Source organism: Triticum aestivum, chromosome 4A, assembly GCF_018294505.1.
Source record: "Triticum aestivum cultivar Chinese Spring chromosome 4A, IWGSC CS RefSeq v2.1, whole genome shotgun sequence".
NCBI classification, from domain to species: Eukaryota; Viridiplantae; Streptophyta; class Magnoliopsida; order Poales; family Poaceae; genus Triticum; species Triticum aestivum.
The window spans coordinates 739,757,526-739,784,137 of record NC_057803.1 but is presented as its reverse complement, the minus strand read 5'-3'; the positions used below and the strand labels follow the sequence as shown (position 1 = coordinate 739,784,137).

Here is a 26,612-nt window from a genome sequence, read left to right as displayed (position 1 = left end):
GCGCAAAAAGGTGGACGATTGTAAAATCGAGCCGCCTTGTTAGAAACATCTCAAAGATATGGTCAAACTGCAGGTAGAACACCTCCGCGGGCCGTGTCTCGACGTAGCACTTCCCCTCAGGCACACGAGCCGCGTATGTCGGATATCCTGTATCCTTTGAAGCTAGTAGGATTTTCTCAGTCGACAGCACATGGTCGTGTAGTCTCCTGAGATCCCCTGATAGTGCCTCCAGCGGTTTCGGCGGTAGCATCGGCTCGCCCGTGAGATGGAACATGACCGCACCTTTCACGGGTACACGCTCTTCAGAATGCATCGTCTGGCTGCTATGTGCTCTGGCTTGTTTGGAGGCAGTTATCTTCCCCGATCTCTTCCTCTCCTTTTTCTTGGGCACACCTTCCAGACCCTTCCTTAAGCCCTGCCCCAGTGTTCCCGAGCTAAGTACTGTACGACCCTCGCGCCCGGCTAGTTGAGCCTGTGTTGAGGCGGCATCTTCAGGCATGTCCTGTGAGGATTTCATGAAGAGAGACTTTTTGCAATCCCTGCTACGACCCTGCCCGGGCATATCATCCATATCCTCATTAGCAAGCTGATAGCCCGATTCACCATATGGTTGACTCATCATATCTATGTCACAGTCATACGCGTTTGTATTGAGGTAATCCATAGGGTCGACCTCCTTCTCATCATCCATTCTCTGTTCTACAGGAGAAATTACATCATCCAGTACTATTGCACCCCCTTCATCATGTCGTCCGCCGCTCTCAGCCGGCACTACAGGAGCTGGTAATTGCGTAGGCGGGGTGGTGGTCTCCGCACATGCTTGTTGATGTGTGGTTATTGGTGTTCTCTCGGCCGGCTCCAGACGAATAAGATTCTTCGGCCATAGCAGCACCCAACCCTTGCAGCTTCTAATCCGCGGAGGGGTCTCGTCGTCCGCTCCCACATGCTGTATTGGAGGAGGCAAATCCTCGTGCCCCGATTTCACACTGGTCAAGCTAACCCTGAAGTGCCCAGCGGGGATCGGCTGGTCGTGGAACGTGGGTTGCGAGGGGTCCATTATCATCCCCTTTCCCACGTCCACCTTCTGGCCTTTGATCAAGTAGAGTATGGTGCACGGGGTTTCTTTCGCCTGCAAACACATATGTCTGTGGCGTAAAACAACCGAAAGACAACAAAAATGGAATATCATATATATATATATATATATATATATATATATATATATATATATGTTGGTGCGACATGTAATTACCGTGACGGCGTCGAGCTCAGCCAAAGACGAAGGCCCACCTAGCGCGCCTGAGACTGACGACGGGCTACTATGAGCGGGAGCGGCTGCGAGAGGAGGCCCGGTTGCATGAGCAAGTGATGGTGCGATGGTGTTGTTGTTCATGGAGTTGCCCCCGACGAAACTAGGCAACGGGAAATCATGTACCGTCTTGTCTGGATTTTCCTTCGTCGAGTTGATGATAACTGGAACCAAGTTAGTAGCAAAATCATTTCTGCAGGCAGTTACAGCTGCATTGACTGCCTACTGTAGCAACTCATATTTGTCCTCGACTGCTTTTTTCGCGTCCTCAGCTGCTTTTTTCTCGACCGCAAGCTTCACCTTCACGTCGATGTCCGCCTGACTAAACTTATTTTTTTCTTCTTGGCCTTCGGACCCTCGTCGTAAAAAACCTTCCACATGGCGCCGTCTCCAGCACCGTGCACACGACCATATTGCGGCCGCTGGCCCAAAGGGAGTCCCTTAAGTTCGTTCAAGGCCCGGTTGAGAGGGGTGTCCCACTTGGGCCTCATCGGAGAAGTAGGGCTTTCGGCAACAAGCTGGTGTTGCTTCTCCAGTAGTCTAATCAATTTCCTCGTGATCTTGTCCGTGTAAAAAACCTTTTTCTCCTTGTCCCACTTGTAGCGGGCCCTGATGAAGTCATGCTCCAAGGGGTTGGTGAACTTCGCGAAGGGGTCTGGGAGACCCGCGGCTTCACGTTCCGCGTCCTCCTTATCCCATATGGACCTTTTACCGAGGTAGCCACGGCTTCCGAGGCGATGCTTCCCCGTGTTCCTTTGCTGAAGGCTCTTGAATTTCGCAGCCTTAGCCTTGGCTGCCTCGGTAACGCAAGTGTCCTAGAACTTTTAGAATTCCTCTTCCGTAAGTGTCGGATTTTCCTCCAGAATCTTGGACAGGGGTTCATCAACCTCAATAGCTCGTTTCACCCTCCCTTTCCAGGAGGCCAAATCATTGCTGAACATGCCCATGGCGTGATTGTTAATCTTTTTCATCTTCGGATCATCCCACGGTTGTTCTATATTATCATCCCGGTCGTGGAACTTGAATCTCTTGTGCAACTTCGTTAGGAGAAACTACGTCAAATGTTCTTTACTCCTTAAGTCATTGTCGTTGATGCTCGCGCATTCCCGTAGGATGCATCCTACTTGGATCCCATAGCACTTGCTAGGTTCTTCCGGCTCTAACGGCTCAAACTTGCCAAGTGCCATCTTTGTGATCACAAGTCGTCCAATCCCTAGTTTGTTAGGTTTTTGTATCCTCTGCTTCTTATGCTTCCTCTTTTCGGTAGCGGCATCGGGGCCGGTACCTTCCCCGCCGGTATCTTCCCCGCCAGTACCTTCCCCACCGGTCTCGGCGCCGCCATCGGTGTCGATGTCGGCGTCAGTACCATCATCGAGGCCGACCTGCAAACCTTGCTTAGCAGTCAAATAATCTAGGTACTCTTGTTCACCCTCATAATCCATCTCGTCTGCATCTTGGTCAGAAGGCCCAATTTCTTCGTTGTTCGACATGTTTCCTATGATTAAGTGTCCTCATTTATTTCTAAAAGTATGAATAAATGAGAAATGACATAAAAAGAAATCTATGTGCCAGCACTCGATATGCCAACTATGTAGCACAAATCATGCCTTTATTCACGGGAAATTTCGGCATGACCTTTGCTAAAAAATGGACATATCGAGCGCCTGAAATTCACCGGAACGGAAATGAATCAACATTCCGGCGTAACATAGGCCACTCAGATCATTTTCCAAACATGAGATATCCACATATCACATGTCCAGTTCAAATTTGCATATAAATTCACCTAATTTTGAAACCTAGCTAAATTCATAACTAAATAGATAACCTAATTAACACACTGCCCTAACTAAAACCTAAGTAAATTAACCGAAGAACCCTAGCAGAGAGAGGGGGGGGGGGGGTTACAGAGGGTGCAGGGGCGAGGAGGCAGGCCCGATGACGGCCGAGGTTGGGAGGGGAGGAAGCAGAGGAGGGAGGCGAGGGCCGACGGGTCGGGGGCGAGCGCGCCGGGGTCGGGGGCGAGCGCCTGGGTCGGGGGCGAGCGCCGGTGCCTGGGTCGAGGGCGAGGGCCGGGTCAGGGGCGAGCGCCGGGGTAGGGGTCGGGGGCGAGGGCGGGGTCGGGGGCGAGCGCCGGCGCCGGGGTCGGGGGAGAGCGACGGGGGAAGAGAGAGTGGGGATTTGGGGGGAAAAGGCGGGATGAAGCAGGGATAGTGAGAATTTTGGGTTAAGTGTATGTAGCAGCAACACGTTTGGCCAAAACGCGCTGCTACTACCTTCAGTAGTTGTAGCGGTTTATACGAAACGCGCTACTACTACCTTCAATAGCTGTAGCGGTTTATAAGAAATGCGCTACTACTACTGCCACTTTTCCTTTTTCGTTTCCTTTATTTTCTCCCACTTTTATTTCCCGAGAGCAGTGAACGAAGGGAGGGCGATATATATTGCATCATTTGACGGTTAAATATGTATGCAAAATAGGAACATATATATTACATCATTGGACCCATGCATAATAATGGCTAAGTGTGTATACAAAATAGGAACATATATATATATATATATTACATCATTTGACCGATAACATACGGTTCCTCAACGCTGACGTTTTCGTTTTTGAGTCAGCTTCTTTTCCTTCTTGTTCGTCGAAGAATAATTGAGCCCCTCATTGTGACTTTGCCTTTTCCATGGAGTACAATTTTTCTTAGGTAATGTAGTATTGATTCTTCTTTTGACGTATACTTCATCATCATCGTCATCTTCCCTCATTGGGTTGCCGTACTGACCATAGTCTTCCTCGTTGGCGAATCCATCCATTCCAATGATGTTCCTTTTGCCTCTCCTCACGACAACACGACTGGGATTGCATGGATCGGTTATGAAGAAGCATTGTGTCACGTGCTTAGCGTGTACCCATGGCTTGTTTTTTGCGATAGCGTTCACGGTAGCGCTCTTGGCGTCGGGTATACTCATGGTAGTGAAAATCCGGTTTTCTCTTTCGACATTCTTTGCCCATCTGACACGGAACATCGTCGTGTTGTGCAGTCCAGAGTAGTCAAGCTCCCAGATCTCCTCGACCCTCCCATAAAATCGTTCAGTTGCGCCATTGTCGCTGCCGGTCATGCATTCCATCGTCACCCCTGAGTTCTGATCATCACTGTCCATATCTTTGGCCTCCGTATATGAGCAATCCGTCCTTAGAACCCTCCTCCGGGGGATTAGCAATAATATGCTCTTTGAACCAATGCAGAAAAGTGGAGTTGTGCTCTCTAGTAACTTCGGCGTTCGTCCTGCATACCCCCCGGTCACGACACTTCTTTGCGATTATTTCTTTGCGCAGTGCCACGAAAGGATCTACCTCATCTAGGTGTTGTAGCACTACCAAGTTTGCTCTGTCAAAGTCGCTGCGTCGATCTGAGTATGCCACGTGCAGTTCCGTGCGATCGTTGCAGTGACCATCTCTTTCGAGCCTCCCATCGTGCTTGTTAACGGGCAAACCAACACTAACACCAGGCGGCTGGTCTGTGCCATATAGAAAATTCTCACAGAAAGAGATGCACTCTTTTGTCAAATAGCCCTGGACAATGCTTCCATCCGGACGGGACATGTTACGAACGAATCCTTTGATGATCCCATTCATCCTCTCAAACGGCATCATGTTGTGCAGGAATGACGGCCCCAGGTCTATTATGTCATCCACAATATGGACACACAGATGCACCATCGCATCAAAGAACGCGGGCGGAAAGTACATCTCAAGCTCATTCAGTATCACAACGACCTCTTCCTGTAGCCTTCGGAGCTGCTTCACACTGATCGACTTTCGAGAGATGACGTCGAGAAAGTTGCAGAGACCAATAAGTGTGTCACGGACGTGCTTGTCCATTATCCCTCTAAGGGCAACAGGTAGTATCTGCATCATCATCACATGACAGTCATGAGACTTCATCCCGCTGAACCTTTTCTTGTCCGTGTCTAGATATCTGCTTATCTTGCCACAGTAACCGGAACTAACTTTGACTCCGGTAAGGCACTTAAAGAAAGCATTGATCTCAGCCTGACTTAAGGTGAAGCAAGAAGGGGGGCAATAATCCTCTTTCTTTATTTTCTTGCCCTTCTTCTCCCATGCCTCTGTCTCCGTCTTTGTCTCGTCTGACATTTTACGGGGCAGCATGTGCAAATCTCCCCTGATTTTCAAATCTTGCAAGTCTTTTCTTGCCTTCGGCCCATCCTTGGTCTTATCCGGCATGTTCATCAGTGTTGCGAGCAAGCTCTCAAGGACATTCTTACAGATATGCATTTGATCAAGTCAATGAGGTGTATCGAGTTTGTGCTAGTACTCCAAGTCCCAGAACACAGACCTCGTCTTCCATACCTTCAACAGCGGCTCCGGCGCCTTTCTCATCGTCTTTCCTGGCGCGGGGCACTCCTTCCAGTTTTTCAACAGCTCATCGATTTCGGCACCGCTCCGCTTACGTGGAGGATCTCGATGCTCAGCGTGACCATTGAATAGATCTCCACGGTTTCTCCACGGGTCGTCCTGTTCAAGCCATCTTCGATGCCCCATGTACACGATTTTCACAGACCCGCCATCTTTCCTTGACGTTAGCTGCTGAGACGTCGTATCATCCATGCACCGCGTGCATCCGCAATATCCATGGCACACCTGGCCTGCCACATATCCGTAACCGAGATAGTCCTGCACTGTCGTGATCAGCGCGGCTCTCATGTTGAAATACCTGCCTTTGCTGGCGTCCCATGTCTTGGCCGGTGTTTTCCATAACATGTCTAACTCCTCTTGAAGTAGCCCCAGATACAAATTAATATTATTTCCTGGTTGTTTCGGCCCTTGAATAAGCATGCTCATGTGAATGTAATTCGATTTCATGCACAACCAGGGGGGAGGTTGTACATCCATACAAACACGGGCCATGTGCTATGGTTGGTGTTCTGGTTGCCAAACAGATTCATGCCATCGGTACACGCGCCGAGCACGATGTTCCTTGCATCACATTCAAAATACCGATAGAAGCTGTTCAACACTCTCCACTGGCTTCCATCCTTCACGTGTCTCAGCTTCGGATCATCTCCATTGTCGGGCTTCTTCCTCTCCGCGTGCCAGCGCATTAGATTTGCTTCCTTGGGATCTACAAAATATCTCTGGAGATGGGGAGTGATCGGTAAGTACCATACAACTTTCTGGGGACATTTCTTCCCGGCCTTCTTGTATCGAGAAGCATTGCACACCGGATAGCTTGTTTTTCCGGCGTGCTCCTTCCAATAAATTATGCAATCGTTGATGCATGCATGGTATCTAACGTGTGGCAGATCAAGAGGGCACATGATCTTCTTGGCCTCATCAACACTAGTAGGACATAGATTACCCGCGAGAAGAACATCCTTTAGGTACTTGAGATGCTCATCGAGGCTAGTGTCGGTCCATTTGTTTTTAACCTTCGTCTTCAGGAGTTGGAGCGTGAAACTCAAGCAGGTCACCTCAGGATTGCAACCATCATACAATGGAGTGTTCGAGTCTACCACCAGTTGCTCCAGCTTAGCCTCCTATCTAGAAGCAGCTCTCTCAGTACTCGTCTCCTTGCAAAGCAATGCTTGAACATGAGGGTCCCGCACGATTGAACTTAGTACCGATGATCTCTGCTGCGTGGAGTCCATGTCGTTCTCTCAGCCGCCATGTCCGCCCCCTTCTCCTCCGCCATGTCCGGCCCCTTCTCCGCCGCCATGTCCGGCCTCTTTCCCGCCGCCATTATCGATCATCTCTTCGTCTTGCCCCGTGTCATCATTGCCTACCCCGTCAGCATCCTCAACATCGTCATCCTCATCTTCAGTTATCCACCGAGTATAGCCATCCATGAAACTAGTCATGAGCAGGTGCGCTTCGACGCGACCATCGTCATAGGGGTCGAGCCAAACTATTCCTTTGCATTTTCAACACGGACATAAACCTCTGTCAGGTTATTTTCTTTCATGTCCTGCACCGACGACCGCAACCACCTGTTCACCATCGTTCCACTGACCATCATGAACGTCTGCACGGTAATAATAAAACAAATTGATTATAAAAATGCGTGCATGCATCAAAGTCATACAAAAATTCGGCACGACCTTCCCTAAAAATAGGACATATATGGATCTAGAGTTTGCCCGGAATTCGCCGAAACGGAAATAAATTGACATTTCGGCAAAACATAGGCAACTCAAAAGCACAATTTGGCATCAACTCATGCCACACACACAATTTCCACAAACATATCACACACACACAAACATATTTCCATTTTGCAAAAGCATGAAATTTTCATCACCTCTATCTCGAGATCGAGCACACGGTGGAGATGATGTTGTAGGGAGATCAAAAGTGCACAAAGCTCTTCTTGATAAAGATAGATCTAGTTAGGGGGCAAATATGTCACTTAACTAAATCCTACATCTACCTAGCTTTGGGAGGAGACAACTTCAACTAGTGGAGGGGAAGGAAAAAGAGAAAGGAGATGCATTAATGGAGGTGGTGTAGTTAGGTAGGAGTAATGAAGAGAGAGAAAGGTAGATAGAAGAGAGATAGTAATGGGGGAGAAGTATTGAGGAAGAAGAAGAGTGAGAGTGGGAGGTAGGGGAAAGGGAAGAGAGGAGGGGGAGGGGGACGGTGGGGAAAGGTGGTGGGTTGGTGCGGATTAGCAGTAGCGCGGGACGTAAAACACGCTGCTGATAAGAAAGTAGCAGCAGCGCGCTTTCGGCAGAAGTGCTACTGCTAAGTGGGATAAAAAGTGTGTCCAATTTGAAAATTAGCAAAAACGACCCCAGAAAAACCGCGCTACTACTACTGCTTTAGCAGTAGCGCGCCTAACGGAACCGCGCTGCTGCTAAATGGAATTGGGGGGGCACTGTCGGCTGATATTTGTAGCAGCGCAGGTTACACAGACCGCGCTACTGCTAAACACTTGTCATTAGCGGGTTTTCCACACCCGCGCTGCTGCTAATTAGCAGCAGCGCTCCTTTTTGAGACGCGCTGCTGTTAAGATTCTGTGTATAGGGTTTTCCCTAGTAGTGTTACATTTAGAAATCTTTGTTCCTTTTAGAATTAATATGTAGAATATGACTAGATCTACTGAGTTGACCATGTAGAATTTGAGAAAGTGCTGGAAAGTTAAAAAATTCAAAAGTTTCAAAAGTATATGCTTTTATGTTCTTTGGTGTTCAATGCACGTGGAAAAGTGCGGATTACAAATGTAGAAGCACACATTGTGCTATAGCTATAGTGCATAAAGAAGATGGCCTAGAAAAAAGGATGAAAGAACTTCAAATTTGACTCGAGATGACTAAAGGCAACATCAGAATTCTTCAGGCTCAAACATGCAGCTAACAAGAGGAAGAATGATGAGTTCTGGTAATTCTTTTATGTGGATTTGAATATGCGAGTTATTCTCATTCATGCTCATCGGGGAAGAAGCTACCATGGTGATGATTCGTTGGTGTTCTCGGATATGGTGGCTTCATGGTCGATTTGTGATGGCACTGAACACATACTCTAGAAAGTTGGTTACAAAAATACGAGTGGAGAAGAAGCTAATTTTTGTGCGAGCATTGACTATGATGATGAATAAAAATGGGAGTATAATTGCAGGTGAAGCCTTGTGAAGTCAGGGAAGTAGCAGAGGGTCATTAGTTGCGATTCAAGTTCATGGCAAGATCCGTGCATGGCGACTTCAAGACGACGAGGACAAATTCGCCAAGGTGGAGTGTTGTGTCAAATATATGTTTACGAATTGTGCGATAGTTGGACTTGTTATTAGGATGAGTTGTGCTATAGTAGGAACCATCTTACAAAGCCTTAAACACTACATCTTCATGGCGTTGTACTCTCTCGGCCTCTTTAGATTCATCATATTCACGAAATTTTTGAAAGTTACCCAAAAGTAGGTATATCCTTTCAAGGTCATCTCCATATAAGCAAAGGTCAGTGTTCATCATCTTGAGAAACTCAACTGGGTTGAGCTCTGAATTTCCGGGAACTTGGTAAATGTAAGATTTTAACTCTTTGCTATCTTTGCAACTTGGACTTCAATGTTTGTTGTCCTTTGCTGCAAGTTTTATCAGAAGTGAGATTACCCAATTTTCTATCCATTTGCAGAGGCATGGGTCATGAATTTTTATAAGTCCACTAAAAGTGTTATTCTACTCGGTCTGAGCGGTGCTGAATTGCTTAAAGGTCTTGAAGCCTTGGCATTTGTCATAGATGTTAGAAGTACCTGCATGATTAGCGTTCTGGTAGTTGCCTCCATAAGAATGGAAATTTTTCCAATGGTGGTTGAAATTACCCATGCTATGAAGTTATTATCAGTAGAAACATTCGGTTATTGCCTTGATGAAGATATTGCCGTTATTTAGACATATCCACGAGTTTACCAATCTTATCAGACACTTCTTTAACTTTTTCACAACTTTACCTCCTGAGTCAAGGATGGAGGTGTTCTTTTAGCATGCTAGTGGGTGTGGTTTTTAGTTATCTCAGAAGGAAGATGTAACGCCTGAGATTACTTTTTCAGTTCTTATTAACATTGTGTGTGCATTCATCCACAAAATAATATCAATTGGCCATGCCTATAGAATATGCCAGGGTTAAATGGTTGTGACCATTGATGAAAAAGACAATCCAATTTGAGATCAAACTAGATGATGACCCGCATGTTGCCATGGGAACCATGTGAAAACAATGGCATAAAGAGGTGTTCATAATCAACTAAGCTAATATAGAAATAAATTTAAGAGTGTTGTCAGTGTGTATTTTAAAATCAATAAACTTACCAAGTATGTGGTAAAATGATATAAAAACAGAAAAACAATTAAGGTGAACTTCACGTGACACCATCTTTAACAAAATTGTGAAACATGAACTATATATTATTGCTCCAAGCGTCCAACACACATACCATATTTGACCATATATAACTTAACTTACTACTGAAATTGATGACTTGATTCCCCCAAAAGAAGACATGTATGACTTGACGCGGTGGCATGGTGTGACTTGAGAATGTCGCACAATGTCGACCAGGCGGCTATCAATTATTTAGTTGATGTGAAAGCACGCATGTGAAGAACAAGTTAGTATTGGGGGCTATTTAACTATGTAGATATAAAAGATTAAATCTTGCAATAATAAGCATAATTTCTTCTTAACTAAGCCATGCACTTTGTAATATTATGTTTTGCGGCATTGCATATGAAAATGTTCGATGATAAGGCAAACTTCCTCCACAAAAGGATGGTTCCACTGATCCACCTACAGCCCCTTCAACCTTTGTTAGCTCAAAATGCTCTACATTTCTATGTTTCAACCCCTTCAACCTTTCACCACCTCTATTGGCCTCCCTTTGTACAAAATTCCTGGCTCCGTTCCCGCAACCGATGTTCTTTTATGGTTACTAGATCTTGTTATTTGCATGCATATTGAGATCTTCAAAGCCTTGTATGGAAAGAGCGTTTGCTTATGTCGCTTTCCCTTACTGTTTATTCAGTGCAAGTTATATGCTCAAGCTAGCATCAGACAATTGAAGGAATAAAACACCCACTATGGTTTTAGATCAAGTCTAGTAAAATAAAAGACAACAATCTTAACTTCCTTTGTGCCAAGCAAGCAAAACGGAGGCTGTGGATACAGGGTCCACTCATGCCTATGTCGAAGGTGGCGGCGGATCGATCCGTAGATTATGCTGCCTCCCATGTTGAGAAAAACCTATATAGCCACCTGCTCCAACTGCGTACACACCACCTTGAACAATTGTTGGTGCTCCGGTTGTTGCTGCATTACTAGCTGATAGACGTAAAATGATAGAAATAAGATAATATATAGACGACAAACAAAGTCACTATTGTAATATACCATAGCATATCACCTGTTCACACATCCCCAGTTCCATTCCTAGTGGAAGCTTTTCTAAATTTTTTGCATGAGTGAAATGACTTGTCTTTGGTGTGACGGCACGGTTTGATTACTGGTTTACCACAATATCGTCCGTCTCGATGCGGATTTCACTGGTTCAATGCTTGGCCGGTCTTGCGAACCAACCTGTGGTTGGATGGTTAGAGGGATAGTGGTATCCCCAACCCACCAGGGTTCAAGTTCTGGTGCTCGCATTATTTCTGGATTTCTTTCAGGATTTCGGCAATGTGCTTTCAGTGGGTGGAGATGTTCCCGTCGATGACGAGACGCCTAAAGTGACTTCGTAAATCTCAAGATGATATGTCGGCTTAGTCTTTCAAGGATGCTCATAGGGGTAGGGTGTGCGTATGTGAGTTCATGGGGTGAGTGTATGCGTGTATGTATAAGCGCTAGCGTTGTGTTAAAAAAATGTTTGGCCGGTCTTCAACGTACGTGAACCAAATGACTTGAGCCTGTTGTTCCGTTTCTTTTTGTTTGGACCGTTGGGTTGCTAAGACCAGATCAAAATAGGAGAAGAGACAACACAGAGCTGATCCGGTGGCCCAGTTTTAATAACTACTAGATCGTTGATGGCACGCGTTGCCGCGTCCATCCATTTTTGCGATAGAACAATAATATTTTTCATGAATATTATGCATAAATAATGTGAGGAAAGATGGGTATGGTTTTGTTGAAAATTTAAATTGTACAAAAAAGTTATAAAGTATTGCACTACTCAACGATACTAAGTAATGCACAGAACCCGAGAAACAACATTACGAATTTGATATCTGACATATCATACATCAAATTTTGAATAGTACATTACATAGAAGCACTAAGTAGTAATACCCTAGTCAAACATGCTATATATCAACAACATAAAGTACATGGACCGATCCTAGGTAAGTAAGGAAAAATACATTGGCATCCCTACTATGGTTCTTTTTTTGCATTCGCTGTGTAGTAAATTTATACACAAAAGCCTAATCTAAAAGGTAGCTCGTATGCCTAATTTCCTAACTTTGAATTCACGTATTGATTCTTTGTAGGTAGAAGAAATAGTGTTGATATAATCTAATATATGGCATTAATATTTGTCCACGTGTGACGGAATGGTCAATTCAGCTTCTCAAACTCACCCAAGGAGGTTAGTAACATCATACTGGATTCAGATTAGCGACAAGTTATCTAAATTTGTAAAAGACCCACAATCAATCATATTATGGATGCAGCAGATGGTCAATAATCCTTTCTCCTTCATGAGGACTTGCTGATTGTATCTGCAACAAATTAATTCTGGCGAGCATCATCAGCATGAGCCACAACTGATTATAAACACTAAGTTACGAACAAAGCAAATACCCAAGAGTTGCTCACCACAAGGCAATCGGATTGTAGCGAAGGAAAATCTACGTAAATTTGAAGATGAAAAGGCAACCTCGCATGGATAAGCATAACTCCTAGGATTTTATTGTCGGACGAAGAAGGCACAACATGTACCACAAAGGGTATGAATAAACATTGTGTGACATGATATAACTCATTTCAGAAAGGTAGAAGGTTAGGAATAGTATTGGTGATTGAGGATGCACCTCATAGATGGCGGACTATGAAATAATAGCACTACTACACAATAGCAGGAATTCTTCTAGAACACAAATAGTGAAGAATATCATTGTGGCATCAATCCCCAATCACAAACTCATTTCACAAAGGTAGAAGGTCAAAAATACTACTGGTGATTGAGGATGTATCACATAGATGGCAGACTCTGAAATAATAGCACTACCACGCAATAGGAGGAATGCTTCTAGAACACAAATAGTGAAGAATATCGTCGTGGCATCAATCCCCATTCACGAGAAAGAGATCATGTGAAAAATGGACACAACAGAAATTTACAACATTGTAATGCAAGCAACTTTTGTTATGCACAGAACTCCAAGGACGGAAATGTCATTTTCTTGAAGTATTCTTCTAGTGGAATATGGAATATCATTATGGACTTCCTTGCATCCACACAGGTGATAAGGGCATACCTCCTAGTCTGCTCAGTTGATTGAGTGTAGCTACAAAATAAGCTTGGTTCTTGGACCTAAATTTGCTTTCAGTTTATAAGAGATAGACCATTTGGACGACAATAAAGTGAAAACATCAGTCCTTTGAACCATGAAACTGGAATACCTTCTCTCTGCTCACCTGGAAGTAGCAAAAAATAAATCAATGAAAATTCATAATATTACAAAAAGATAAAATTTGATAGAAACATGGATATACAAATAATCCATAGAATCATTTTGTTGCCTCAACGACAAATGATAGCCTCGATATATGAGCATCATGCAGCTGTAATATTAGAACTAAAGTAACATACACATATACGCGGAGCACCATCATCTCGGATGAGGTGAAGGCCTCCTAAACATAGGAGATGCAAGGACGGTGACACTGCTTACACATATGCTTTTATTGTATTTTTTTATAGAGTACTTCATATAGGGAACTTGTAAAAATGAATTACCATGCATGCATGGCTTCAGATAATGAAGCTTTAACATGTAAGGACGGTGACACTGCTTACACATAAGCTTTTATTGTATTTTTTTATAGTGTACTTCATATGGGGAACTTGTAAAAATGAATTACCATGCATGCATGGCTTCAGATAATGAAGCTTTAACATGTAAAACACAAATTTAGTAAGGGGCCAACACTTGATTCTTTTCTAATTCAGTCTTATGGGTAGAAAGAAATTAAGAGCTCATACAAGGAAAATATACCATCAACCTATGAACTTGGTACTGCTACCATCACAGGGAAGAAGACGTACATGATAGTAGAGTGCTACTCGTTGTCCTCCTGCTTGCTTCACCTCACACACGCAGGGGAAGGTAGAGCGGCGTGGATGTGGGGCAGAAGCGTGGTGGCCATCACTCCTGGGAACGCCCAGGCTGCGGAGCGAGCTGATGAATCGTGGTGGGCGCCGCTGCTGGGGGTCAGGGGGGTGGGGGCAGGCACAACATCCCTACATGCAGTTTTCTTTGAAAAAAGCCACTATCATATCTTGTGACTCGATTGCTGTCACTCCGGCTTTTGGCATTTGCTGATGTTCCTCTTGCTGCCTTTTATTTTCTATTTTTTATCTTACAATTTCCATTACCTCGCTCGCTTCTTTTTCATTTTCCTTCCACAAAAGCTGTTTGAGCATGCAAACATTATGTACAGTTAGATTCTTTTCTGTGTCACGATATTCCTCGTGAAGGTGCAGAAATAAGCCACTTTGGCGCCACTTCGCCATCGAAATTTCAGATATTCCACATAATTGTTCATCCCTCATAACAACCAATTTTTTCGCAATTAATGTGTTCAGATGTTCATCACGTCTCTCATGACCAAACACCTACAGTAAAAAAACACATTACTTATACAACATACAAATATTCTCGATATTGAGGTCTGTAGTATTGTTCAGGATTGTTCCACACCATGTCCCAGAACACAAAGAATTAAGGTCTTTTTACATACAACCACTTCTCAGATTAAAGCAACCATTGAAGTGTGTGACCATCTTAGACTTTTTTGGAACTCTGAAGGTTTGAGAAAAGGTTACCTTCGTTGTAGCTCATCTGCCTCCATTAAGAATCAAACCTTACATTCCAGCTATGATCAACTCTACGACATTGGCATGAACTGTCAAAGAAGTGAAATATTGATGACCACCTCCAAGAGTAACATTTAATAGGTTGAGAACTCTACAGTAAAGCTTGATCCCCTGGAAAATGTCAGATTGCTTACACTTCAAATAAAATCCAATACTACAAGTTAGACTGAAAGTCCAGCTTTAAGTGTGACAGCTGCCACCCGAAATCCCCCATAGTTCCGCACCAACTACACAGCGTCCGACCACTCCAAACCTGCAGCCCGATCGCACATAACCACCGCTGCCGTCGGAATCACACACACGCACACACACACCCACTCAATTTCCGCTCGATCATGCAGGGTGCGTAACCTCGTCCTAATCGAAGACGGAAATAGAAACAGGGGAAGCGGGAGAGGGAGAGAGTGTTGGAATTCTGCCCACAGGATCGATCACATCAAAGTAGACGAAGAACACGCACGCTAAAAACTTTGGCCAAGGGCACGCGTCGTGCTCCTTTTTTTATTCCTTTTCTTATTTTTCTCCACGGTGTTACAATCTCACGACAAGGGCTGTACATATATACACGCCCAGACGCCTAAGCTAGCTAACCTAGCCGGACACAACACCAACTCCTAACCGGACTCTACCGCCAGACTAAACTACTAAATCTAGCATGACACGACACAACCGTATACACATGTAATAGTACTACAACTCAGACTTGCACCAAGCTGTCACCACGCCTTGGCACGCATCCAAGTTAACGACAACACATGCACCTTGCTAACACTGATTGAACTCAAGATTATTCCTAACAATCTCTCCCTAATCTTAACTTCTGTCTTCTGTGCTTCTCCGGTCTTGGCTCGTTGTAGATCACCCCCAATCGCTCATTCACTCGCACCACGACAAGTTAAATTAATAGACTTCATTGATCGTAACAATCTCCCCTCCAATTTTAACTTGGCGAATTTACGGACCCCTCAAATATGCCTTGGACTACCCAGCCTTGCTAGTAACCTGTGAAATACATCACCCGGTGGACTTCACCATCCACCCTAGCAAGATACATGCCGACTCCTTGTGGATCACACCATCCCGTGCACTACACCATGCACTACACCATGCACTCCAGCCTCATGTAGAGACATGGCCTCATTGAAGAGACTCACCTTCACTGGTTTACCGCCCCCACATAGTTGAACTTGATCCTCTCGTCGAGACATATAGACGACCTGGATGCGCTTCATCTTCAACGCCTCCTCACACAGACAAGCACTTGGACATGACGACGACGACGACTAACCCGCACGACTCCTTGACTCTCCCGGATGATGATCTTGACGACTTTCCGGCACCGCATCACCGCACCACCGCTCCCGTCAACGATCTCCATCCGCTGCCTTGCCGACGACAACCTGCCGTCTCCCTTCATGTCGCTCCGCCGAACGACGATCTCCCGATCCTCCTCATCGCTGCAGCACCCAGCGACAACATTGCCCGCCGCTCCTCGTCGCTGCACCACCCAACGACAACATCGCCCGCCCCGAGGCGCTAGTCGGGTCGCGACCCCGGGGCAAGCACGCCTTCAAATCGACCTAGCTCTGATACCATTTGTTGGAATTCTGCCCACAAGATCGATCACATCAAAGTAGACGAAGAACACGCACACTAAAAACTTTGGCCAAGGACACGCGTCGTGCCCCTTCTTTTTATTCCTTTTCTTATTTTTTTCCACGGTGTTACAATCTCACGACAAGGGCTGTACATATATACACGCCCAGACGCCTAAGCTAGCTAACCTAGCCGGACACAACACCAACTCCTAACCGGACTCTACCGCCAGACTAAACTACTAAATCTAGCATGACACGACACAACCGTATACACATGTAATAGTACTACAACTCAGACTTGCACCAAGCTGTCGCCACGCCTTGGCACGCATCCAAGTTAACGACAACACATGCACCTTGCTAACACTGATTGAACTCAAGATTATTCCTAACAGAGAGATTGAGATCATACATGGCCCTCGAACATCGCCGAAGTGGAGGGGCAGCCGACGGCCGGGTCCGGGGCGCCTTGTTCCAGCTCCACTCGCCATCCCTCCATCCTTCCTTGGCTTGGATGATTGAGGAGTGGTAGCGGCGTGGAGGCAAGGCCAGTGGAAAGGATCGAGCAGGAGATGGTTGCGCGCTCTCTCTCGACGGCGGCGCACCTAGATTACCCGTGCTCACATTGCGAGGGGGGTGGAGCTCTCGTGCAGGGCTGTACGACTGGATCAGGTTTCCTAAAAGAACGCTACATGGGCTGCATCCGGGTGCCAGGCCTGATTAATTAACCAAAATGCTCAGATTTTTCTACGACAATAACTTCCCTTAAAGACAGCCAGTCAGTTACCATGCGGACGGCCAAGGACCATTAGCTCATGTGATCTAACGGACGAAAAGGCACATGGCCTGAGATGACTCGGAAATGGTTCAGTTATACTGTCCTTAATGACCCTGATTAAAATGGTAGACAAGTCCATGATCTACCTAATTCAGCTTGCCCATCAAGAAACTTTGACTAGTATTGCACTAGTAGCTGATAAACATACGTTGATACATATGTCAAACAAAGTCACTATCATCTCATATTATCTTTGCAGTATCATTTCATTAGAATCCATTCTTTTACAATGGAGCAGCTAATCAGTAGCATGTCTCATACGACCATTGGCAAAGAAACTAAAGGGCATTGACTAAAGGAAACTAAAAGAAAATTCAACCTTTCTTGGAGAAGAAGCAGCAACACCCACATCTGAATTCTGATTCCAGTGCAGATGAAGAAAAACTGAAAAACTCGCCGGTAGACCCCCTATAAGTACCGGTGTGTTAGTTTGTTTAGGCAGGCAAGATATCGTCAAGCAAGCAAAGCAAAGATAAACCAGAATCTGCAAGCAAGCAAGCAAGCAAAGGAAAGATGGCTGAACAGGTTAAGCTCATCGGCACATTGGGGAGCCCATTCGTCCACCGGGCCGCTGCCTCCCTGCGGCTCAAAGGGGTGCCCTACGAGCTGGTCCTGGAAGATCTCCAGAGCAAGAGCGAGCTGCTGCTGAAGCACAACCCCATCCACCAGAAGGTGCCCGTGCTCGTTCACGGTGACCGGGCCATCTGCGAGTCCCTCGCCATCATGGAGTACATTGACGAGGCCTTCGATGGACCGCCCCTCCTGCCGGCTGATCCCTACGACCGTGCCATGGCCCGTTTCTGGGCTCAGTTCCTGGAACAGAAGGTGATCTCCTATATCCTTCTATTGTCCATACAAGCTAGCCGCAATCTTTTTTTTCTTCAAAAAAAAGGATAACCCCCGGCCTTTACATCGAACCATGGACATAGCCATCATAATTATAGCTTTGTGAGCATCTTTTCTAAAAAAAAACTTTCTTAATGGCCATGCAAGCAGTGCGCGAGGCCGTTCTGGCTGGCCATGTGGCTGGACGCCGGCGAGGAGCAGAAGGGGTTCGTGGAGGAGATGAAGGAGAACCTGGCGCTGCTGGAAGGGCAGCTCCAGGGGAAGAGGTTCTTCGGCGGCGACTCCATTGGCTACCTCGACGTCGCCGCCTGCGGGCCGGCTCACTGGATCTATGCGTTCGAGGAGGCGACCGGGGTGAGCTTGATGGGCGAGAACGAGTTCCCTGCTCTGCGCCACTAGGCAAAGGAGTATACCGAGAATGAAACCGTGAAGGAGTGCCTGCCGACGAGGGAGCAGCTCGTCGCCCTCTTCACCGCGAAGAAGGACATATACAAGATGATAGCCAAAGCGATGCTCCATCAGTAGTAGCAATGCTTTGTGCCAGTATAATTATGCATGATTGTGCGCTAGAATAAAGATTGTCGAACTGTGTGACGCCAGAACTACAGGGATGAATTCTTGTGTGTGTGTGTGTGTGAGAGAGAGAGAGATACAAAAAAACATAAACGTTTAATATTGGTGCTATATACTGTACTTCAGTTAAGATTAGACCATATTAATTATCACATTATTTTCAATATTTGTGTGGGTATTAATCAAAGAGTAGGTTAGGTTGCTCGTCAAATTTAATAACGGGTTTGCTAAAACTCGGTGGACTGAAACTTAACCAAGTCTCAGCCAACTGCTTAGGCATTGGGTCTTTGCACGAAGATTCATTCTAGGCTGAGCACTATCCGACACAGCCCTTGCAACACATCTTCCATTGGTTGCAGCATCCATCGGCACTTGTTGGAGCATTTCATCTTATTAGTCACATCGTTCACAGTTGTGCATGATGTGACTAGTAAGACGACAAACACTTTTTAACTTCATGAATTCTTCTTATATTCCCGAACATTTTTAAAAAGAGTCAATTACACCACTGGTGCTTGAACTTGACGCGAAAAGTCACTTTAGTGCTAGAACTTGTGGTCTACATTGAATCAGTGCAACAACTTGGTTTAGGCGTGCAAATACGGTGCAAAATGCGGTTGAATACACCCATAAGGCTGATTAGGCGTGACAGCGTGGTGCAGGTCCGCTGTCAGCAACCCAAAGTTCCACTCCAACCGAAGACAATTATTGCTTCCAGATAACAAGCATACTTTATATATGTAAACTATAATCATGTGTTATAAATAATATAAATAAATAGACGTAAAAGAGAAAACATTTTAAAAATACATGCAATTTCATAAAATATTCACTTATTAATTTTATAAATATACATAAATTAAATTAACAAATATACAAAAAATTATAATTCTATTAAACAAGTTCGTATATATTCATATGAATGCTCATATAAGTTAAAAAAATAACAATTTTTAACAAAATAGTCATCCTTTACAAAAAAATTATGTTGCTTCAAGAAGTTGTTTTAATAAACTTTGTGTGTTTTAGGAAAATATGTATTATAACACAGGAATAGAAAAAAATATATACTGTTGTGTTATATTCGTGTGTTATAATATCAATGGAATAACTCACTTAAAAAATACTCACGTATTATTTTCAAATATTCATGTACTTAGTTTATGAATTATAAAAAATGGTTGCATAGTTAAAGAACACAAATATTTCTTAAATTATAATTCATAAATACTATTTTTAATTATAGAAACATTTAAATTATTACACACATAATTTTGTAACTCATAAGTATGTTGTTTAATAAAAATGTTTGTATAATAAGAAAATATTCATAATGTTGATATGAATATTCATTAGTGGTAATACTTAAATTTTATTTATAAAAAATTAATATAGGTCAAAAGTGAAAAGTATACACAAGTTAATGTCCATAAATATTTAATAAATGTTTGTATTAAGTACTTTCTATAATTTCAATATGAGCCACAAGTCTGGCTAGGCGGATCGCTAGCGCTCGCTTCTGCTGAAGAGTTCCCAGGGAGTAGTTGCACGTACGTGCATGTAGGGAGCAAGGTTTTGGTTACCGGTCAAAATTTCAAGATTTCCCGTAGTTACCGTGTATTTCCGTGCTCCTCGATAAATCCCCATACCGAGCAAAAAAAAACCATTTTTTTGAATTTTTTGAATTTAGATGCTTGATTTATAATAAAGTACATAGGATCTAATTATTGCCATGAGAGTTGGTTCTGATGTCCTAGTTCCTGATTTGAGAGGTCTCTGGTTCGAGTGTCCGTTCATTCACTTATTTGAATTCAAAATGCGACTATAAAATTCGTTCGAAATATGCTCGGTATTTCTCGGTATCGGGCGGCGGAGGGAAGCGACGAGGACACTGCTACAACTGCAGCGAGCGCGGGCACTTCCGGCGCGAGTGCTTGAAGCCAAGGAAGGCAGCAACAGCGGCAGAGCAGGCGCTGCTGGCGGACGTCGACATCGAGGACGCCGGCCTCCTGTAGGTCGTGGCTTAGGGAGTGAGTGTTGGGCATAAGCTAAGGCGGGACGCGTCGGGCTCACGTGTGTGCGTGCGTCAGGCGCGTCGGTTGCGGTCGGAGCCGCACCGGGAGCGTGGCGGGGGTGCGTGTGTGTGTGTGCGCGTTTGGGTGCGCGTGTGCATGTACACGTGATGCACAGTAGTAGTAGGACTCCTTTTGCGAACTGGTCCGGGTGACCGAGGCGATCTGTTGTGGGCTCGCCGCGAGCTGCGGTGGTGGCCATGGCCAGAGCGGGCCAGATTCTGAACTCGGGTGGGTGTGGAGGCGTGTGGGTCGTGCCCAGCGCTGGCCCAGGGTATAAAACCCGTGTGGGGTTCGTTGTAACGGGGTGTGGCACCGAGTTTGTGCTCAGGAGAAGTAAAAGGCGGTTCGTGCGGCAGGCGTTCGAGCTTCCTCCTCAGTTCGAGTCAGTGCGAGGAGAGAGAGAGAGAGAGAGAGAGAGAGAGAGAGAGAGAGAGAGAGAGAGAGAGAGAGAGAGAGAGGACTTCGGCGAGCTAGGGTTTAGGGTTTAGCCCCAACAGGTTCGGCGTGTGTCGCCGGAGGGGCAGCCCCAACACCGGTTACTGCATCTTCTTTGGCGCTGAAGTAACTTTATTCGTTACTACTAACTTGGTGGCAAAACTGCTCTATCAGCACAAGTTCACAGAAAAGCATACCTGAAACTTGCAGATGAGAAGAGGACATCGGCGACCACAAAATCCTGATTACAACGACCATCTAGCTTTGTTAGAACATGAGTGATTAAATCAGGTTAAGTTGAAGTACAGGAGGGCGTATTTCCTGTTTTTTGCAACTATTGTTGTTACCTTTTATCAGCTGGTCTCTCAAATCTCTAGTTGTATTCATGTGCAGATTGTCACTTGGTTGCTGTTTCCGTTTTCTGCTTCAATTAAGAATGGAATCATGACCCACCAATTGCGTGTTGATCGTCGGATTGCTTGGATGATTACTAACGGCTGTCCACGAGCCATAATCCAGATCAGCAGTTGCACCCCTAAATTTTGCTGAGATATCTCAAGTCCTTCAGTATAGACAAGTGCACACATTTGGTCTAGATATCCAGTCTTCACCCTTCAGTTCTTTTGATCATCTAGATTATCATTCGTAATAAGCACAAAAGAGGGAGTGTGTATAACGGTATCTATGTTTTCTCTATCGTAGGGCTTACAACGGCGGAGGTTAGAAGAAATATTAGCGTATGGGCATTAAGGGAATGTTGACCCAAACTATTTTGACCTTGAGTAATAAGTACTCCCTCCGTTTTTATTTAGCCCGCGTATTAGCTTTGGTAAAATTCAAGCTCTATAAACTTTGACTAAGTTTATAAAAAATATATTAACATAAGCAATAACAAATCAATGAAATTAGATTTATTATTGAATGTACTTTCACATCATATAGATTTGTTATGATAAATGTTTATACTCCTTCCGTTCCAAAATAGATGACTCAACTTTGTACTAAATTTAGTATAAAGTTGATTCATCTATTTTGGAACAGAGGGAGTACTATTTTTTATAAACTTGGTTAAACTTTATGAAATTTGACTTCAGTCAACTCTAATATGCAGAGTAAATAAAAACGGAGGGAGTATGTACTACTCCCTCCGTTTCTTTTTAGTATACATATAAGATTTGGTGAAAGTCAAACTTTGTTAACTTTGACTAAGTTTATAAAAAAAATCGAGATTCATAATATGAAATCAATTTTGTTAGATACATCATGAAGTTATTTTTTATACCATATAGCTTTAGTATTGTAGATGTTTCCTATAAAGTTGGTCAAATTTTACAAAGTTTAACTTTGATCAAATCTTATGTGCAGACTAAAAAGAAACAAGAGGGAGTATCTCCGCCCAGGATTATAGGCCGGAGAGCCATGACACCGAGTCCAAATTTACTAGGCCGCTGCCGTTTTGTTTAGATTTCGGATAGAATTAACTGCGAGCCGAACACTGGGCCTCAAATAACGGGGAAAGCGGGCTTCTTCATTGGCCATGCCTAAATCCCGTCAATGGTGCCGTTGATGTCACAAACCCATGTAGTACTGAATAAACCCTAGTACTACCTTCACACAAGTAGCAGTATAAAGCAAACTCTTTTGGTTACTCCTTATTTACACGTGATATGCATGTTGATGATGTTACCATGCCACAAGGTCAGGTGCATAGGACGATGATGATAATATTCAAACTGGCGTGGCTATAGCCTCAAGGGGCGTAGCCATGGACAGGTTGACCCCAAGCCTTTCAGTCATGTCCAGCCCCTTCTTCTCCACGTCTACGGGAAGCCTCCACTGGAAGCGATGCAGCAGAGAAGCGAGCATGAGATGAACTATGCGAACGGCCAGCGGCGTCCCGGGACACATCCTCCTCCCGGACCCAAAGGGCAGGAGCTCGAAGTCTCGGCCCTTGAAGTCCACCTCCTTCTCCAGGAACCTCTCCGGCATAAACTTCTTCGGTTCCGGCCATACCATGCCGTCATGCCCAATGGCCCACACGTTCACCAGAAGGCGTGTGCCCTTGGGAATTGTGTATCCTTGGACTTGTGTGGTCGTCTCCGCCATGTGCGGCAGCAGGAACGGCGCCGGAGGATGGAGCCGGAACGTCTCCTTCACGATGGCTTGGAGGTACTTGAGCTGTCCAATGTCGGACTCCTCAACCTGCTCTTTAGAGCCTATCACTTGGTCGAGCTCTTGACGAGCTCTAGACATGGATGATGGATTCAGTAGCAGCTCGGCCATCGCCCATTCCACGGTGGCCGAACTTGTATCCGTCCCTGCGCTGAACAAGTCCTGATGACCAAACAACCATGCAGCGTGAGGTAACAATGCAGAGAGAGGAAGCATGGAGGAATACTACTCCCTTCGTCCGGAATTACTTGTCGCATAAATGAATAAAAATGGATGTGCAACAAGTAATTCAGGACGGAGGAAGTGTACTCAACAAAGTACTTGGAAGATAGATACCGAAAGCAATGAGAGGAGCGTCTGGCGCTCGAAGCCCTGGTCGTTGTGGGTGCTGCGGTAGTCGAGCAGCACGTCTAGGAAGTTTTTCTTTGTCGGCTCACCCACGGCACGGTCCTGCATGTGAAGCTCGATGTGTTCGTCCGTCATGGCATGCAACCGCTGGAACAAGCCCTCGATACGTCTCCTCACTCCCTGCAGGTCTAGCCACGCCACTTCAGGGATGAAGTCTGACAGGTTTGGCAATCCAACGGTCACGTTTAGCTCTGCGAGCACGGCCTCGAACTCCCCAGGCTTGATATGGCGGTCGTCGAGGTCGGCCAAGTCAGTGGAGAAGATGGTGGAGGAGAGCAGGTTAAGCGCTGTAGTAAAGGCCAGCCGGCCGACGTGAACTGGGGCGCCCTCTCGTGCCAGCTGCGCCACGTGGGATACGAGTTGGTGCACCTTCTCCTGGCGCAGGGACTGGTGCATGTCGAGGCGGTGTGGCGCGAAGAGCTCACCCGAGCACACCTTGCGTAGCGCGCGCCACCGGGAGCTGCTAGCCGGGAGCCAGACCATGGAGTGCGTGTAGTGCGCGGACACGTGGGTGCCATCTAGGACGAAGCGCCCCGAGAAAGCCGCGTCGTGGCGCTGGAGGATGTCACGGGCGGCGTCTGCTGAGGAGGCGACCACGGTGGTGACCGTGCCTAGGCGAAGCGCCATGATAGGGCCATGGCGCTCCGCAAGGCCTGCGAGGGAGCGGTGTGGTAGGGCGCCCAGTGAGAGGAGGTTGCCGACGAGTGGCAGCGGGCGAGGACCCGGGGGCAGGTTGCGACGACTGCGGTCTAAGAGTCCTAGGAGGTACACAGAGGAGACCATGAGGATGAGAACTATTGTGCAAAAGAAGAGGAGCTCCATGGCTGGTGATCGCTTGGTGAGCTGAAGTCCATGCGACTCGGAGCACGTTATATAGGGAAGCAGACGTACGTGTAATCGCACCACAAAAATGATCGGGCTGATTGTACCAAAAAGGAATGCAATCAGTAAAGTGACTATTCGTAGTTATCATATTCGAAAAGAAGCCACTCAAGGGTGAAACATTGCTCTCGGTGGTAGGAATGATGATGCTTGTGTACTTTCTTCTAGCACTAATGGCATCGAGACGACCGTTCGGTTACGAACCTAACTTTTATCTATTGCCTTTTGAAATCATGCATGGCATGATGATAATTGCAGAGGAAAACGATGGCTAGAAATATCATGAGCAGTGCATAGTATTTAGTTTACTACAAGTACTCCCTCCTCCCGAATTTCTATTTGAATCAGTTCACTACTTAGTTACATTTGACCATTTATCTTGTTTCATTTATATTATGTTTATCACTAAAGGTATTTGAAATTTGACTTAAAATTGTACACATTTGAACTAATCTAAAACTGATGATCTAAGATGACATTAAAAGTCAACTGCCTCAAATAAAAAGGAACAAACGATAATAAGTAACAATAATAAATACCTTAAAAACTCTAATAATGGACTAAAAAGAGATTAGATGTTTTTTGTAATGAAGCGATCCATCTATGCATGATTCGATGATGATGCCGTGCGGTAGATGTCGTGTCTCATAAACTATGAGCTTATACTCCCTCTGTCCACTATGTTATTAGCATTCAAAACATGTTCCGCAGCAATAGCACTCAGAAAAATTGATTCGTAGGCCTCACGTTGTTGTCTCCTCTATCTGCCACTTTTCCGCACACACCCCACCTCCCTCCTCCCGCACCATATTTCCCAAATCCGGTAGGGGTGCCAGTTTCAATTTTTCTAGTCTGACCACCGGTCCGGCTTTTAAAAATATGGCCCCATGTATCTGTGTGCATATTCTGTAGTACTACTCCATATTTTGAACTAACGGAAATAATAACTGCTACGGAGAGGCCCACACCTATCCTACAACCAATAGATTTCGGACTACTGGTCGAAGCAGATGTCTCCGTGTTTAGAACGTCCCCTCTCAAAACTATAGCCACTACGTTATGCAACGAATGGAGTATAGTGTACTACTCTTAGGAAGTGAAGAGGGGAGAACGAGCAGACATCGAACGATTAATTTCTATATCTCGGTAGTAGCATGTATGTCACATAAACCAAGAAGGTGTGACTAATAATTAAAGAGAAGAGACAAATGAAGTAACATAATATATTACCATCACATAACGCTTCTCAATGAAGAAAAATAGCTCTATAAAGTATTCCATCCGTCCCAAAATAAGTGTCTCAAAATTAATACAACTTTGTACTAAAGTTTTAGTACAAAGTTGAGACAGTTATTTTGAAATGGAAGGAGTGATAAATAAAGGCCTCTATGTTATCACACATATGACACGACTCACTATGGATATAAGAAAACATAGACTATTAACACATGTCGTGAGAGAAAGTATAAGGGAACACATGTATTCACCACTATGACTAGCCTAATTGATGTATTGGTCTTTCTGCAATTATTGTGCTGATTCAGTGGTGAAGATATGCTCTGCATTTAGTCTAGCTATTAGCTAGTGGACTGCTCTTTTTCTGTAATGATAATACTATTTGATTCGAAAAGTGGTGTTGATGTGCCACCACGCCTTAGCAGAATCAAATAGGGCCAACATGTGTTGCCCCAGACTTTCTCTCGTCAGTTGTTAGTTGAACAACCACTGCTTATGGTAGGACTAGGGTTCCTACCGGGCCTTCGGCGTAGATTGTATGGGCAGGGAGGAGGGGAACGAGGGCTGGAGCGGGCGCGCCGGCGATGAGGCGCCGTCGCGGCTAGGGTTAGGTGCGGCGGCGGCTAGGGTTCCGGCTCC

General features: G+C 45.2%; 1 protein-coding gene and 1 pseudogene across 1 annotated transcript; one reads left to right on the top strand and one right to left on the bottom strand.

Annotated features, from left to right (window-relative positions):
- The first annotated feature begins 17,859 nt into the window (after window positions 1–17,859).
- Window positions 17,860–18,717, top strand: LOC123083518 (probable glutathione S-transferase; annotated as a pseudogene).
- A 3,992-nt stretch (window positions 18,718–22,709) lies between these two features.
- LOC123083517 (geraniol 8-hydroxylase) lies at window positions 22,710–24,677 on the bottom strand. The gene is made up of 2 exons (XM_044505544.1): window positions 23,784–24,677; window positions 22,710–23,609 (listed from the first exon to the last, which is right to left on the bottom strand). Exons 1-2 carry the CDS (start codon window positions 24,675–24,677, stop codon window positions 23,004–23,006), a joined length of 1,500 nt encoding a protein of 499 aa, XP_044361479.1. The 3' UTR covers window positions 22,710–23,003.
- Window positions 24,678–26,612: the final 1,935 nt, after the last annotated feature.